This window comes from Staurois parvus, unplaced genomic scaffold (genome assembly GCF_062004578.1).
Source record: "Staurois parvus isolate SC_StPar_1 unplaced genomic scaffold, SC_StPar_1.0 ptg001297l, whole genome shotgun sequence".
NCBI classification, from domain to species: Eukaryota; Metazoa; Chordata; class Amphibia; order Anura; family Ranidae; genus Staurois; species Staurois parvus.
This window is the reverse complement of record NW_028319093.1, coordinates 946-19,110: the sequence shown is the minus strand read 5'-3', so window position 1 is coordinate 19,110 and position 18,165 is coordinate 946. Positions and strand designations below refer to the sequence as shown.

General features: G+C 48.9%; 1 protein-coding gene across 1 annotated transcript; it reads right to left on the bottom strand.

The window, feature by feature from the left end:
• Positions 1 to 5,735: 5,735 nt before the first annotated feature.
• Positions 5,736 to 10,628, bottom strand: LOC149437385 (protein mono-ADP-ribosyltransferase PARP9-like; the record flags this gene model as incomplete). The annotated part of the gene is made up of 3 exons (XM_089660969.1): positions 5,736 to 6,617; positions 10,202 to 10,355; positions 10,486 to 10,628. Coding segments are annotated over 3 exons (611 nt in total), but the record flags the coding sequence as incomplete, so codon positions are not given.
• Between the last annotated feature and the right edge of the window lie 7,537 nt (positions 10,629 to 18,165).

The window sequence follows — 18,165 nt, the reverse complement described above, 5'->3', positions numbered from 1 at the left end:
TGATCCGAAGATACTCGGCACATACAGTGCTGGTAATACACATCAATGGAACATGGAAGAGTGGCAACAGGAATATTAGGGTTCTGGAGAGCGCGGTCATCCAGTGTTTGGGGAAAGCCTGTTAATATTGGCTTAGGGTTATCCATTGTTGCACTAGCTGGAGTGAAACACTATATGTTCACCATCATTTTATTTTCACCATCAATTTATTTTCACTACTGATTTGGTTGGTTCACTATGTAAACCACAGGAGTGGTTTTGCAAGTTGTGTGACTTTGTTATAATCAATTATTTATTTATTAAGTAATTTATCTATTGCACTATGTGGAGTGGATCACATCATTTTTGATTTTGGAATGTTCACGTTTGGATTTCATTCACGTGTGCATCGTTTTTGATGTATTGATTGAATTTTTGTATTTTTTAGTCATATTAATATATTTTATTACTGAGTATTATTATTATTATTATTATTATTCAGTATTTATAAAGCGCCAATAGTTCGCTCAGCGCTGTACATTACAAAGGGGGACAGAACATGTGACAGAACAATACCAATACAATGCAAAGCATGAGGGGATCGAGGGCCCTGCTCTTTCAAGCTTACAATCTAGGAGGGAGGGGATGGTGGCACAGGAGGAGATAGCTGTGGGGGATGGAGTGGTAGGAAGAGTGGAGGAGGTCGGCAAGTTAGCAGGGGGCGGGGTAGGCTTCCCTGAAGAGATGGGTTTTCAGGGTGCGCCTAAAGGAGAGGAGAGTAGGTGATAATCTGATGGGTTGGGGCAGGGAGTTCCAGAGGATGGGTGACACCCTGGAGAAGTCCTGGAGGCGGGCATGGGAGGAGGAGACCAGGGAACTAGAGAGAAGGAGGTCTTGTGAGGAGCGGAGTGTGCGTGCTGGGTGGTACTTGGATATTAGGTCAGTGATGTAGTTCGGGGCAGTATGGTGGACAGCTTTGTACGTCAGTGTTAGGATTTTGAATTTGATCCGTTGCGCAATCGGAAGCCAGTGGAGGGATTGGCAGAGGGGGGTGGCGGAAACGGAGCGGTTGGAAAGGTGAATGAGTCTGGCAGCCGTATTCAGGATGGACTGAAGCGGGGATAGCCAGCGGCGAGGCAGGCCAGTGAGGAGGGAGTTGCAGTAGTCGAGTCGCGATATGATGAGGGAGTGGATGAGCTGTTTAGTGGTTTCTGGAGTTAGGAACGTGCGGATTTTGGCGATGTTGCGGAGGTGGAGTCTGCATGAGTTTGTTAAAGAGTGGACTTGGGGCTGGAAGGATAGGTTGGAGTCCAAAATAACACCAAGTACTCTGGCCTGCGGGGCGGGTTTGATGGTGGCGTTGTTGGACATGATGGAGAAGTCAATGGGGGGTGGGGTCCGGGCTGGAGGGAAGACAAGAAACTCGGTTTTGGAGAGGTTCAGTTTAAGGAAGTGGAGCGACATCCAGTCTGATATGTCGCTCAACAGGTGTGTGATTCGGGCGGAGACCGAGGGGGTGAGGTGGGGGGTTGAGAGATAGATTTGTGTGTCGTCGGCATAGAGGTGGTAGTTGAAGCCGTGAGAGTGTATGAGTTGGCCAAGGGAGGAGGTGTAGATGGAGAAGAGAAGGGGCCCGAGGACAGAGCCTTGGGGGACCCCAACAGAGAGGGGGAGTGAGAGGGAGGTGGTGGCATTATAGGCAACGCTGAAAGAGCGTTGTGACAGGTAGGATGAGAGCCAGGAGAGAGCAGAATCTCTGAGGCCGAGGGAGTGTAGTTTTTTGAGGAGGAGGGGGTGGTCGACTGTGTCAAAGGCCGCAGAGAGGTCAAGGAGTAGGAGCACTGAATAGTGGCCATTAGCTTTGGCGGTTAGCAGGTCGTTGGAGAGTTTGAGTAAGGCAGTTTCGGTGGAGTGTAGGGGACGGAAGCCGGACTGTAGGGGATCGAGGAGGTTGTTGTCGTTGAGGTGAGAGCATAGGCGGGTGTAGACGAGGCGCTCGAGGAGTTTAGATGTAAATTATAATTTTTTTTTCCCTTCCACGTGTGATTTGAGTGCACTTGTTATGCAGTTTGCATGATACACGATTTATGGCACTTTATCGGTTTATGTAAAAGGTAATACACTATCTTAAGTTTATATTTTTTTTGAGGTACACAAAGATTCTGGATAAGTTTTGTTTGGATCATCTCAAGAAAGACATTATTTGGTTTGGAGGTGGAAAAGACAATATTATTTAGAGACTTTTTGGACATTTATTATTTAGGACACTTATCAATGAGCATTTTATGATTTATTTAATATTTATTGATGTATGAATTTATTTATATTGGAATAGTTTAGTAACAAAAGGAAAGTTCTGTAATATGTACGTTGACTTTCAAGGGTGAAAGTCTTTGACTTTTCTTTTTGGGTGTGTTTATATTGGTAGAGGTGGTATTGTGCAGAGTTTATACTATAGGGTTTCTAGAGGAGTTTTTCAGCTGTAAAAACGCTCCAACGGTGAAAAACGCAGCAAACCGGCATTTTTTGGACTTTTTTTACCAAAAAAAAAAAAAACCCACTGCTAAACGCTAATGCAAAAATGCTAAAAAAAACTCACGTTTTTAACGCGACTTTACACAGCGAATGTTACATTATTAAAACGCCCCCCCCCCAGTGTGCATGGAGCCTGACACTGCTCCTCATAAGGCCCCATACAGCTGGTCCTGATGTCATTACTCCTCCATCCCATCAGTCAGCTGTCGGTAAAATGAGAAGGCATTAAAGTGGACCTGTCATCACGTCTAGGCGAATGCTCCTCTTTTATGGGAAGCCTCCTAATGCTGGCCCTTTACCTGTAGAAGTTTGTCGGAAAATTGTTGTTTCCAGAACCTTTGATTATCACACAGTTAAAACAGGACAATTTGGCGATCAGTTTTGAGAGTGAGCAAGAGCTAAAAAAAAAAAAAAAAAAAAAAATAGGACGAGAACAGAAATTTTTTTTCAAATGGAATGGAAACAAAATTTCTATTTGTTGAATTGACTCACAGCTAAATAAAAAATCTTAATTCGTTTTAAGCCGGCCATATGCGGGTCGAATTCTGAAAAAAATTTTCTTTTAAAAGTCCTTTCTAAGAATTTTTGTTTGAATTTTGCACCATTAGTGGGTCACAGAAACAGCCGATATTCGTGTGACCATCAAATTTGAGTTGGAATTCCAAAAAAAACAACAAACTAATCAATGATGGGAGAATCGTGCGAGAAATATAAAGCTGCGACCTGGAAAGAAAAGAACATTCTTGGGCCACAAAAATTATTTTCTGCAGCAACACGAGGAGAGACTGAAGGCTCGGTTGGTTGAATTTCAAAATCAATGGTGGCGCCATTGGGTTACCAAAACGCACAAAATTTCTGATTTTCCAAAGAAAATTTGTTCAGAATTCGACCCGTGTATGGCCTGCATTATGGACGTGCATCTGTCAAAGTTAATCCTTAAAGTGGAACTTTAGTCAGGAAATTAAAGCGGAGCTCCAGTCAAAATCTAAAAAAAAAAAAAAAAAAAAAAAAAAAAAAAAGATAAAAGTCAGCAGCTACAAAATCTGAAAAAAAAAAAAAAAACACCAGACACTCACCCGTCCATTGATCCCATGCTGTCCTTACTGGCCATCCTCTCTCCCTGGTGTGGCCATCTTCAGTGTGGGCACCTGGTTGTGACAACTTGCAGCTTCACAGCTCACTGAGCATGTGCGAGTAGCACTGCACCTTGTGAGTGGCTCCGTTGTTGCCTGGGCCCGGTCATGTGTCCGGGGAGGGGACAACTTCTGCTTCTGATCACGGCAGAAATGGCAGTGGGTACCTGTCGAATTCGGGTACCCACTTCCACTCCCTAAAAAGGTGCCAATCCTTAGCAGGGAGCAGGGGACAAGGCCTTACTTCAGAACTTCCTCTTTTGGGTGAAGCTCTGCTTTAAGTCCTGCTCGATGACGTTAGGCTGACCCCTTTTGCAGGTATAGCTATGGAAAACAATAATAGGAGCCTATATGGTGTTCAGTCCAGTAATACACGGTCACAACCTGCTCTGCACATGCTCAGTTGTGCTCTATTTTTTGGCTTTGCACTGATAGAGTAGAGGCCGATCTACTGACCGCCTAAAGATTTACTGCTGCTGGGTTCTGGGCTTCAGCAAAATGGCCGCCTCCAGCAAGAAGAAACAGGATTACAGCTTGCACCGATTTTGGTAGCAGAATTATTCATGTGGAAAGTTTGCTCCTGGCTAAAGAACATTATTTTTATCAAGTTGTTCTACTTAAAGCGGAACTTCACTCAATGTTTATTCTACAAAATCGAGAAACTTCATTCAAGATGAGTCAAGTCCATGAAGGCCCCACTGAATGTTCGGATGAGCAATGTTTGTAGGGAAAATAAATGCATTATTTCTTTTTTTTTCCTGCAGGAGTCTGCAACGTATTGCACCTGTGATCAGTGGATGGAGGGTGCGAAGTCAGGCTCCAGCAGACCCTTCTTCCAGCTCTCAGTCTGTACCTCCATACAGGCTTTCATTTGGAGGAAAGGTCTGCCACAGTGACAGATGGGGCTTGTAGTTCAGTGATTCACAGATCCCTATGAATGAATGATGCAGCTGTGTAAGGGCAGAGCCCCGCACAGGCCTGCCAATTTTGAATATGACAGCTGCTTAGGGGCAGAAAACCCCCCACTGTCACAGGATGGAAAGGGAGGCACTTTCGCTTTGTTGCATGATCTACCCTAAACATAGGTGCAACGTGTAACAGAGCAAATGGTGAACATGGCTATTAAAGTGTTACTAAACCCTGGACCCTGCGTTCGCTACATCCGCTCTCCCCGGAGCCCGCATTCACCGTATCCCCTCTCCCCGGAGCCCGCATTCACCGTATCCGCTCTCCCCGGAGCCCGCGTTCGCTACATCCGCTCTCCCCGGAGCCCGCGTTCGCTACATCCGCTCTCCCCGGAGCCCGCGTTCGCTACATCCGCTCTCCCCGGAGCCCGCGTTCGCTACATCCGCTCTCCCCGGAGCCCGCGTTCCCTGTATCCCCTCTCCCCGGACCCCGTGTTCACCGTATCCCCTCTCCCCGGAGCCCGCGTTCGCTACATCCGCTCTCCCCGGAGCCCGCGTTCGCTACATCCGCTCTCCCCGGAGCCCGCGTTCGCTACATCCGCTCTCCCCGGAGCCCGCGTTCGCTACATCCGCTCTCCCCGGAGCCCGCGTTCCCTGTATCCCCTCTCCCCGGACCCCGTGTTCACCGTATCCCCTCTCCCCGGACCCCGCGTTCACCGTATCCGCTCTCCCCGGACCCCGCGTTCACCGTATCCGCTCTCCCCGGACCCCGCGTTCACCGTATCCGCTCTCCCAGGACCCCGCGTTCACCGTATCCGCTCTCCCCGGACCCCGCGTTCACCGTATCCGCTCTCCCAGGACCCCGCGTTCACCGTATCCGCTCTCCCCGGACCCCGCATTCACCGTATCCGCTCTCCCCGGACCCCGCATTCACCGTATCCGCTCTCCCCGGACCCCGCATTCACCGTATCCGCTCTCCCCGGACCCCGCATTCACCATATCCGCTCTCCCCGGACCCCGCATTCACCATATCCGCTCTCCCAGGACCCCGCATTCACCATATCCCCTCTCCCCGGACCCCGCATTCACCATATCCCCTCTCCCCGGACCCCGCATTCACCATATCCGCTCTCCCCGGACCCCGCATTCACTATATCTGGTCTACCACACTACACAGAACATGGAAATGCAATTATTTTAGTAAATATAAACTGGTAAATCCCTTTTTTCATCAGCAGTATATGGCAGTCTTGTGACATCTATCAGTGTCCAGCAGAGCACTGGTTAAAGCTTGTAGGAGGAGTTTTCATTCTGCTCTTGGAGGATGCAGGACTCCTGACCTCTGGAAAGTGCTGATTGGCCCTGTGCTGATCACATGCATGCTTCCAAGAAAAAAAAAAAAAAACCTCTCTAGCAATACACACCAAACTGAGAATGTGCAGAGTGTCTCCACAAGATATGTCTTATCAGGACACTAGAAGAAGGGGAGGATCAGAGAAGACAGAATCAAACAGCGTTTTTACACAATGCAGAGGATTAGCCCCTTAGGTTCCATAGTGAGTATAACAAGCACGCTTTACTGCATCTACAGACTGATTGTACTGTTGGGGGTTCAGGAACACTTTAAACTTTCTCCTGCAAATAAAATTCTACAGATGTAAGGCCAGCATATGTGTTGGTGACATTCCTGAGGTGCTGGGGCTAGTTTCTGGTTCTTCTGCTTCCTCTAGGTGTCAGTGGTGGGAAGAGCTTCATCCTGAACGTTGGAAGGTGAACAGATACTGCGGATTTGCTCGGAAACTGTCGCCTATGGCGTAAATGGACGGTGATATGGTGGAATTTACCAAACTGTCACACAAGTCCAGAATGTCGGGAGCTTTGGATTGGTAAAATGGCTTCTTGGGAACGAGAACCGGGAGGTCTTTTCTACCTTCAGAAGAGTTGTCGATCAGAACTTCAGCCTGGAAGATGTAGATGAGGCCGCCTTCCTCTTTCGGGGTCTGGAAGAAGTCTGCAGCCCTCCTAGGACTGTCTGTGAAGTAAATCCCCTGGCCGTGCTTGGGATCTGAAGAGAAGAGAAGAATTATATGTAGACTACAATATCAGACCACATCCAGGAGGTGGCAGCAGAGAGCCGAGGAGATTCCAGGAGGGTCAAGGATACTTCCCTAAGCATGGATCCAGTTTTCAGGTTGCAGTTGTACTCATACATTGACATACCTTTGGCAGAATTTGTAAGATGTAGACCATTTCGGTGCACCGGGTTAAAACATCTGAACTAAAGTGGTTCCAAAAACCTAAATGTTTTTTATCTTGATGCATTCCCTACATTAAGGTAAAGAACGTTCTGCAGCTTGCTGTCCTCCACCCCCCCCCCCCACCTCCATAAATACTTACCCAAGTCCTCAATTGATCCAGCACTGTGTACAGCTGGATCTCTTCACCCCTCTTCCTCTTCACAAGGGACTTGGCCAGCAGCAGAAACCATTGACTTCTGCTGCTGTCAGTCAAATGCAGTGTGAAGGTAGTGGGGGCCCCATAGTTCCACACAGCTCAGGAGCAAGTATGTGCGCCCCTATAGCAAGCAGCTTGCCATCGGAGCACACAGAGAAGAGCTGGTTAGGATCGCTGGCGGGTGACTTGAGATGTGGGGAATCGGGGCCGCTCTGTACAAAACCATTGGTTGTGGCCAGCTCAGTGGGTTGCTGGAGGAAGGTCCTGGATTCTTTCTTGGATACACAGAATATAACATTTATAGGGAAAGGTGATCCCGGGAATATCCGATTGCCTCTCGGGGGGTCAGGAAGGAATGTTTCCCCTGCAGGAGCAGATTGGATCGTACTTTGCTGGGTATTTTTTGCCTTCCTCTGGATCAACTGTGGGTGTAGGAATATAACTTTTTTTTTTATGGTTGAACTGGATGGACTTTTCTCAGCCATACTAACTATATAACCCCCCTCTATATAAACACACATACACCCCTTCTGTATATACCTCTAGTATCCTTCCACTGGTCTTGTGTTGCGTTATGATGTCAGCTAGCCCCTCCCGTATGTGTTACACCACAGGTTACGTGGCTTCCTCTGGGGGATGTGTGGGGAAACACTGATTCATGGCTACTAACATTTATACAGTGAAGGAAATGCGCATTTGATCCCCTGCTGATGTTGAACCTTAATCCGATTGAAAACCTGTGGAGGGAGCTGAAAGTTCGAGTTGCCAAACGTCAGCCACCAAGCCTTAATAACTTGGAGAGGATCTGCCAAGAGAAGTGGGCCAAAATCCCTCCTGAGATGTGTGCGAACCTGGGGGCCAACTCCAGGAAACGTCTGACCTCTGTGATGGCCAACAAGGGATTGGCCACCAAGTACTAAGTCATGTTTTGTGAAGGGGATCAAATCGTTCTTTCCCTCATGAACATGCAGATCCGTCATCATTTGTTAGACGCATTTCTGCTGAATTTGTTGTTGTATTCTGTCTCTCACTGTTACACCGAACATTCCATTGTTAGACCGATCGTTTGTGTGAGGGGCGAACATTCCATTGTTAGACCGATCGTTTCTGTGTGAGGGGCGAACATTCCATTGTTAGACCGATCATTTCTTTGTGAGGGGCGAACATTCCATTGTTAGACCGATCATTTCTTTGTGAGGGGCGAACATTCCATTGTTAGACCGATCATTTCTTTGTGAGGGGCGAACAGTATACAGTCCGGGGGAGGGGTGGACACCACCTCCGCCCATGCTATCACCCCGCCTCCACCATGTTTTACAGATGACGTTGTGTGCTTTGGATCATGAGCTGCTCCAAGCCTTCTCCACCCTTTGTTCTTCCCGTCATTCTGGTAGATTCATCTTCGTTTCCTCCATCCAAAGAATGATTTTCCAGAACTGGTCTGGCTTTTTTTTTAGATGTTTTTTGGCAAAGTCTAATCTGGGTTTTCTAATCTTCAGGCATATGAATGGTTTCCACCTTGTGGGGGACCCCTCTGTATTTGCACCTCGTGGGGGACCCCTCTGTATTTGCACCTCGTGGGGAACCCCTCTGTATTTGCACCTCGTGGGGAACCCCTCTGTATTTGCACCTCGTGGGGAACCCCTCTGTATTTGCACCTCGTGGGGAACCCCTCTGTATTTGCTCTCATGAAGTCTTCTCTTGATTGTAGACTTTGACAATGATCCGCCCACCTCCTGCAGAGTGTCCTTCACTTGTCTGGATGTTGTGAATGGGTTTTTCTTTACCATAGAGAGGATCCTGCGATCATCCGCCACTGTTGTCTTCTGTGGACGTCCATGCCATTTTATGTTGCTGAGCTCACCAGTGCATCGTTCTTTCCTCAGAATGGACCAAACTGTTGATTTGGTCGCTCCTAATGTTGCTGCGATCTCTCTGAAGGATTGGTTTCATTTTTGAACCCCTACAATGGCCGGTGTCACTTGCATGGACGGCTCCTTTGAATGCATGATGGAGGTTCACAGCAATAGATTCCAAATGCAAATACCGCATTTAGAATCATCTCCAGACCTTCTACCTGCTTAATTGATGAAGAAATAAAGGAGTAGCCCACACCTGGCCATGAAACAGCTTTTGATTCAATTGTCCAATTACTTTTGGTCCATTGAAAAAGGGGGGATGGCTACTCTTAAGAGCTGTAATTCCTAAACCCCTCCTCCAATTTGGATGTACATACCCTCAAATTACACCTGAGAGTGCGCACTGTCCGCACAGATCCATTATAGAACTATAGCTTGAATATGTTTTGGTAAATACCTGAAAAAAACTAAAATTGTGCCTGTGTCCAAATATATATATGGACCTAAACTGTATATATAGCCAAGAATGGCATATATACAATTAACAAGCCTAAATATGTTCTATGGGATTATTTTAGCAAGCATTGCAATAGTAGTGAAATCGGTGATCATATTAAATCCCTCAACCCAGACTCCTAGGCACCCGCCCCCCCCTACTTTCTTTTTGAGGGCCCTAGAGAGATCAGTTGACAACACACGTCGATAGCAAAGAGGACACCAGACCAGAGATATCCGAGTTAAATAGGACCAGCATACTCACTAATCATTGGCACCTAATCTGGAACACTGGATTCGAATGCCATGGATTTGAAGTGGTGGTAAATGTCGGCGTGTACTTACGGTTACCATATAACAAATCTGTATTTTTGTTCATTTAGATCAGGGAACTCCAAACTTTATAAACAAAGGGCCAGTTTACTTTCCTTCAGGCTTTAGGGGGGCCGGACTGTGACCAGTGGGGGTAGAAATTTTCCAGTGGGAGTAAATAGTGTCCCATCTTTGATATAAGGGGGAGGATTAGTGTCTCGTATTAGTGAAAGGACTAGTGCCCCAAGAGCAGAGCAAAGGCAAGCAAAGGGCCACATCTGGCCCCTGGGCCGCAGTTTGGAGACCACCGATTTAGATAATGAAAATGATGACCTCATGATTATTTTATGTAGAATTTTTTTTTTTTTTAGGTAGATCACCTTTATCTGTAGGCAATATATGAATCAAGATCTACTGTTTGCCTGTTCAAATATGTTGTAAAACTCAAAGCATTTCCACCGGCTATACTTTTTGAAATCATATACAGCAGATTGCTCTTCATACACATGTAATGATCTCCGACACTCACCTGTAGGATTGCTGAAAATACTCTGAAAGCCGACATTACAGACGATCTTTGTGAACTGTCTGGGGACCACCTGATATAACTGGGAGGTTTTCTTATTTGTCTCCTTTTTGGACTGGAAGATTTTTGACAGATATAGGTTGTTGATCCTCTCCATCTGGTAAGTTAAGCAGACTTTATTGATATACAATATATCACTATTGCCTTATTGAAAAGTAATAACTGCCAACCATCATTCTCACATACTCAAAACAAGAACAAACTTCAAAATGTTTCCATTGTATTACCTTGACCAGTGTAAGTTTTTCTTTTTTAAATTTCTTAGTGTAGTCTTGGAATTCCTTACTGTCAGGTTCCACTTGAACAACCAACGAGAGCCAATCATCAGGATGGCGCTTCTTCTGGTCAGCCTTGGAACTGGTAAAAGAAGCTACAGAAAGAAAACAATGTTACTGAAGTCCAGGTATATGCCGTCCATAGACAGTTGTCACTCTGTCCACCTCTGTCAATGTACAAAATCCTATTTTTGTTCTCATCATTTGAGGAACACAGGAAGTCTTAGACTGTTAAGATGTCCAAAAGCAGTCCAACTGAGGGGTGGCTAACAGCAAAAACGAACAGGCCCACAGAAAAAAAAAAAATTAGTCAGGGCTTCCGGAAGAATATCTGAGAGCTGCGTGACACACTTTACCCCAAAGCCAGCATTAGATGCCTGAACATTCTCTTTTTAGAACTTAGAGAAATGAAAAACAGACCAGGCGATGGTCTTGCAAATCTGGGAAACCCTAGTCTGATGTTGAAGAGCCAAGAGACACTTACAGATCTAGCAGAATGTGCCTTGACAGAAAAGGATGGCACCTGATCCTTAAGACCATAAACATGAATGGTCTGTTTGAGCCACCTAGAAATAGTTGGTTCACCTGTACATGTACCATCGGGGATGACAGACAGTCTTTTAATGGAGGAGGTGACTGTGAGGGAAACTCACAGCACAAACTACATCCAGGAAAGGGAAAGCTCCTGATGCTGAACCAGGGCTGGACACACTATGTGCTGATTGAGGTGAAAGACAAACTATGTTAGGCTGGAAGGAAGGTCTGGGCATCAATACCACCTTTTCCTTGTGTAAGACCAGAAAGGGTTCTTTGAAAGGGGAGTATCAGTGCTGGCTACTTAACCTGCAGAGGTCATGGCAACATGAAATGCAACCTTGTGAATGAGAGAATTCCCTGATTGGTTCTAAAGTCAGATTTTAAATTGCAGAGAAAACCAAAAAAACTTAGCTCCCACAAAGTCACAGAGGAACAAACAGTGACAGACATATGGGAGACACCCTTCATAAAGTTCCTGATTAAACAATTGATAGCCATCAACAACTGAGGGCCAAATACTGGTCTAGACCCATCTGTAAAAAGGCTAGTATTCATTCCATGAAAATTTCCTGGGTTGAAAATGCTTGCCTCACATCAAGCGAAGTATACCTTCCATGTGTGATGGCAGAGCCAGCAGAAAGTAGACTTGCCAACATTTAGCATCATTGAACTCACCGATGCAGAGATGCCTCTGTCTCTAAGAACCCGGACTTTAACAACCATGCTGTTAAAGACAGCAACTGTTAAGCAGGGTGGCAAAATAGTCCTTGAGACAGATTTAGACAATCTGGAAGAGCACATGGAGCATATGTCAGCAGTCTGATCAAGTCAAAGTACCACAGCCACCTGGGCCAGTCTGAAGCTATGAGGATCACCAGAATGTCCTTTATCTCAATACTGCAGAGCAGACGAGGAACCTCTTGCTAATGGACTGCTCCCTCAGCAGGAGGTCATCTACTTTAAGTATCCCATAACAGCAATACCCTGGGAGCACAGTAAAGGCAACACGGGCCAGCACTTCTGACAGAATGCCAGTGTTAGAAACTGGAGTTGCAGAGGAACCACAGCAAAACTATGGAACTAATGGCCTTGATGTACTGAAAAAAAATAGGAAATGTAGGTCCACAAAGGCTAGGAAGTCTCTGTTGAAGACAGACTATGACAGACCTGGTGGATTCTATGCAGAATTCTTGGGCCAGAATGAAAACATTTAGGACCTTGAGATCCAAGATCGGGTGGATTCCCACTTTAGGATTGGGAACTGTGAACAAGTTGGAGTAGGAGCCTTGGACCATTTCCTAAAGGAGACTGGGGCAATAACACTGCTCCAGAAGACCTGAAGGGACTATTTTTAGATCTGCTAATCTGTGCAGTGACACAGGTGAGTTGGAAGCAATGAACCAGAAAGGGGGTTAGAAGTGAAATTGTAGCTTTGAGGCCCTAGACACCACTTCCTGCACCCAAGCATCAGATATGCTGCTTATTTAAATTTCTGCAAAGGTTAACAGACACCCCCCCACCTTCCAAACAAGGCTTCTGCTTTCATATAAGGCTTTGGGGGATCTTGGAAGCTCGGGGTCTGTGGGCAGACTAGGAGCAAGACTTGGCTTTGGAGTTTGAGGCCAAGGAGTAACGAAAAGGACTCTTCTTTGCCTCTAATGAAGAGTGGGGCTTCTCATTGTCAGGAATGGACTTGCCAATGGTGGTGGGACTCACCTGCCTTGTGGGCTGCAGTACCAGGGCTGGCCAGCAGGTGCTCTCAGCAACCAGAAGCTCACTCCTGCAGTCAGCCATCACCTGAGGCTGATTGCAGGAGGTGTATTTAAGTAATGGCCAGACCTGCAGTCAGTGCCTTGGTGTATGTTTCCCATGAGCCCCTGTACCTGCATCCTGTCTGCTTCCTGCCCGATTCCCGATTCTGCTTGATCCTGACCCTGAATGAACTCCGCGTGTCCTCACCTCGGCTATTCCTGACCACTCTTCAGCCTGCTCCTTTGTGTCTTGTCTGCCTGATTGTTCCTGACCCGGCCCGTCTGACTACGCTCTGCCTACTCCTTTGTGTCTTGTCTGCCCGATGATTCCTGACCCGGCCCGCCTGACCACTCCACCTCACCAGCCCTGACTGCTCTTATCTGCGTACATTCCGTTATCAGTTGGAGGTTTTGTTATATTGTGCGTTATATTTGTGTATAACCTTTAATAAATTATATGGTTACATCATACTTGAGCCTGCGATTCCCTGTGTCAGTTCACGCATCTCTGGTCTTACCGGGAGCCCTGACACTCATGCTAAGAACTAGGCTTTTTATGCTGGAGAAGATGGGTGCCAATAGACATCTGGGAGGGAAAAACAGCTTGTCAGGGTTCTCTCCATCTACATAAAAAAAGACTGAATGGGGGAGCGTTGTAAATGTCTTGGTGGTCTTTTTAAGTCCAAAAGGAACCTAAACTAGAAACAACACTGGTAGAAGTTAAAAGCGGATCCTTAAGTTTTAGGGAGGTGTGTGCCATGCCAATGACTGTCAAAATTGTCTCCTTCAATTTCAAAGTGATGGCAGAAAACTGTGACTTCTGTGGTGTGGGGTCATTCTTTAAAGATTGAAGAGACTTCGCATCACAGAGGGTCTAAGTGGCTGAGGGCTCAGTGAATGTCACAGGCAGATCTGATAAGGATTCCCCATGGCATGGAAGCACATTTAAGGCCTATGTGGTCAGAGTCACAATTAAATGTGCGATTTGTCTTTTGCCATGCTCAACAGAGGTAAAGAGACCTCCACCGATGGCACAAATTCAAGAACAGGGAAAAATTGTAGACTGTCTGTGTTAGACATCTCATGGGGTATTCTACTGGCAGCACCCCAGATCTATTAGTAGAATGTACAGTGGGGCACAAAAGTATTTAGTCCCCACCAATGGTACAAGTTCTCCCACTTACAGAGATGAGAGAGGCCTGTAATTGGCATCATAGGGAGACCTCAACTATGAGAGACAAAATGAGAAAACAAATCCAGACAATCTCATTGGCTGATCTGGAAAGAATTGATTTGCAAATTATGGTGGAAAATAAGTATTTGGTGACCTACAAACAACAAGATTTCTGGCTCTCACAGACCTGGACCTTCTTCTTTAAGAGGCTCCTCTGTCCTGCACTCATTACCTGTATCAATGGCACCTGTTTGAACTTGTTATCGGTATAAAAGACACCTGTCCACAACCTCAAACAGTCACACTCCAAACTCCACTATGGTGAAGACCAAAGAGCTGTCGAAGGACACCAGAAACAAAATTGTAGACCTGCACCAGGCTGGGAAGACTGAATCTGCAATAGGCAAGCAGCTTGGTGTGAACAAATCAACTGTGGGAGCAATAATTAGAAAATGGAAGACATACAAGACCACTGATAATCTCCCTCCATCTGGGGCTCCACGCAAGATCTCACCCCGTGGGTCACAATGATCACAAGAAAAGGTGAGCAAAAATCCCAGGACCACACGGGGGACCTAGTGAATGACCTGCAGAGAGCTGGGACCAACGTAACAAAGGCTACCATCAGTAACACACTACGCCGCCAGGGACTCAGATCCTGCAGTGCCAGACGTGTCCCCCTGCTTAAGCCAGTACATGTCCGGGGCCCGTCTGAGGTTTGCTAGAGAGCATTTGGATGATCCAGAAGAGGATTGGGAGAATGTCATATGGTCAGATGAAACCAAAAATAGAACTGTTTGGTAGAAACACAACTCGTCGTGTTTGGAGGAGAGAGAATGCTGAGTTGCATCCAAAGAACACCATACCTACTGTGAAGCATGGGGGTGGCAACATCATGCTTTGGGCTGTTTCTCCGCAAAGGGACCAGGATGACTGATCCATGTACAGGACAGAATGAATGGGGCCATGTATCGTGAGATTTTGAGTGCAAATCTCCTTCCATCAGCAAGGGAATTGAAGATGAACGTGGCTGGGTCTTCCAACATGACAATGATCCCAAAACATACCGCCCGGGCAACGAAGGAGTGGCTTCGTAAGAAGCATTTCAAGGTCCTGGAGTGGCCTAGCCAGTCTCCAGATCTCAACCCCATAGAAAACCTTTGGAAGGAGTTGAAAGTCCGTGTTGCCCAGCGACAGCCCCAAAACATCACTGCTCTAGAGGAGATCTGCATGGAGGATGGGCCAACATACCAGCAACAGTGTGTGCCAACCTTGTGAGGACTTCCAGGGAAACGTCTGACCTCTGTCATTGCCAACAAAGGATATATACTGTATTTGCCGGCGTATAAGACTACCCTCTTCCAACACACACCAAATTAAAAAAAACATCAGATTTGATTTCAGTATGGTATTCCAATGATGGGGCACTATTCCTCCCACTGACACAATGATGGGGCACTATTCCTCCCACTGACACCAATGATGGGGCACTATTCCTCCCACTGACACCAATGATGGGGCGCTATTCCTCCCACTGACACCAATGATGGGGCGCTATTCCTCCCACTGACACCAATGATGGGGCGCTATTCCTCCCACTGACACCAATGATGGGGCACTATTCCTCCCACTGACACCAATGATGGGGCGCTATTCCTCCCACTGACACCAATGATGGGGCGCTATTCCTCCCACTGACACCAATGATGGGGCGCTATTCCTCCCACTGACACCAATGATGGGGCGCTATTCCTCCCACTGACACCAGTGATGGGGCGCTATTCCTCCCACTGACACCAATGATGGGGCGCTATTCCTCCCACTGACACCAATGATGGGGCGCTATTCCTCCCACTGACACCAATGATGGGGCGCTATTCCTCCCACTGACACCAATGATGGGGCGCTATTCCTCCCACTGACACCAATGATGGGGCGCTATTCCTCCCACTGATACCAAATGATGGGGCGCTATTCCTCCCACTGACACCAATGATGGGGCACTATTCCTCCCACTGACACCAATGATGGGGCACTATTCCTCCCACTGACACCAATGATGGGGCGCTATTCCTCCCACTGACACCAATGATGGGGCGCTATTCCTCCCACTGACACCAGTGATGGGGCGCTATTCCTCCCACTGACACCAATGATGGGGCGCTATTCCTCCCACTGACACCAATGATGGGGCGCTATTCCTCCCACTGACACCAATGATGGGGCGCTATTCCTCCCACTGACACCAATGATGGGGCGCTATTCCTCCCACTGACACCAATGATGGGGCGCTATTCCTCCCACTGACACCAATGATGGGGCGCTATTCCTCCCACTGACACCAATGATGGGGCGCTATTCCTCCCACTGACACCAATGATGGGGCGCTATTCCTCCCACTGACACCAATGATGGGGCGCTATTCCTCCCACTGACACCAATGATGGGGCGCTATTCCTCCCACTGACACCAATGATGGGGCGCTATTCCTCCCACTGACACCAATGATGGTGTCCCATCGTTGGTGTCAGTGGGGGGGGGGAATAGCGCCCCATCGTTGGTGTCAGTGGGGGGGGGGGAATAGCGCCCCATCGTTGGTGTCAGTGGGGGGGGGGGAATAGCGCCCCATCGTTGGTGTCAGTGGGGGGGGGGAATAGCGCCCCATCGTTGGTGTCAGTGGGGGGGGGGGAATAGCGCCCCATCGTTGGTGTCAGTGGGGGGGGGGGAATAGCGCCCCATCGTTGGTGTCAGTGGGGGGGGGGGAATAGCGCCCCATCGTTGGTGTCAGTGGGGGGGGGGGGAATAGCGCCCCATCGTTGGTGTCAGTGGGGGGGGGGGAATAGCGCCCCATCGTTGGTGTCAGTGGGGGGGGGAATAGCGCCCCATCCGTTGGTGTCAGTGGGGGGGGAATAGCGCCCCATCGTTGGTGTCAGTGGGGGGGGGGAATAGCGCCCCATCGTTGGTGTCAGTGGGGGGGGGGAATAGCGCCCCATCGTTGGTGTCAGTGGGGGGGGGGGAATAGCGCCCCATCGTTGGTGTCAGTGGGGGGGGGAATAGCGCCCCATCGTTGGTGTCAGTGGGGGGGGGGAATAGCGCCCCATCGTTGGTGTCAGTGGGGGGGGGGGAATAGCGCCCCATCGTTGGTGTCAGTGGGGGGGGGGGAATAGCGCCCCATCGTTGGTGTCAGTGGGGGGGGGGGAAATAGCGCCCCATCGTTGGTGTCAGTGGGGGGGGGGGAATAGCGCCCCATCGTTGGTGTCAGTGGGGGGGGGGGAATAGCGCCCCATCGTTGGTGTCAGTGGGGGGGGGGGAATAGCGCCCCATCGTTGGTGTCAGTGGGGGGGGGGAATAGCGCCCCATCGTTGGTGTCAGTGGGGGGGGGGAATAGCGCCCCATCGTTGGTGTCAGTGGGGGGGGGAATAGCGCCCCATCGTTGGTGTCAGTGGGGGGGGGAATAGCGCCCCATCGTTGGTGTCAGTGGGGGGGGGAATAGCGCCCCATCGTTGGTGTCAGTGGGGGGGGGGGAATAGCGCCCCATCGTTGGTGTCAGTGGGGGGGGGGGAATAGCGCCCCATCGTTGGTGTCAGTGGGGGGGGGGGAATAGCGCCCCATCGTGGTGTCAGTGGGGGGGGGGAATAGCGCCCCATCGTTGGTGTCAGTGGGGGGGGGGGAATAGCGCCCCATCGTTGGTGTCAGTGGGGGGGGGGGAATAGCGCCCCATCGTTGGTGTCAGTGGGGGGGGGGGAATAGCGCCCCATCGTTGGTGTCAGTGGGGGGGGGGGAATAGCGCCCCATCGTTGGTGTCAGTGGGGGGGGGGAATAGCGCCCCATCGTTGGTGTCAGTGGGGGGGGGGAATAGCGCCCCATCGTTGGTGTCAGTGGGGGGGGGGGAATAGCGCCCCATCGTTGGTGTCAGTGGGGGGGGGAATAGAGCCCCATCGTTGGTGTCAGTGGGGGGGGGGGAATAGAGCCCCATCGTTGGTGTCAGTGGGGGGGGGGAATAGAGCCCCATCGTTGGTGTCAGTGGGGGGGGGGGAATAGAGCCCCATCGTTGGTGTCAGTGGGGGGGGGAGATAGAGCCCCATCGTTGGTGTCAGTGGGGGGGGGGGAATAGCGCCCCATCGTTGGTGTCAGTGGGGGGGGGGGGAATAGCGCCCCATCGTTGGTGTC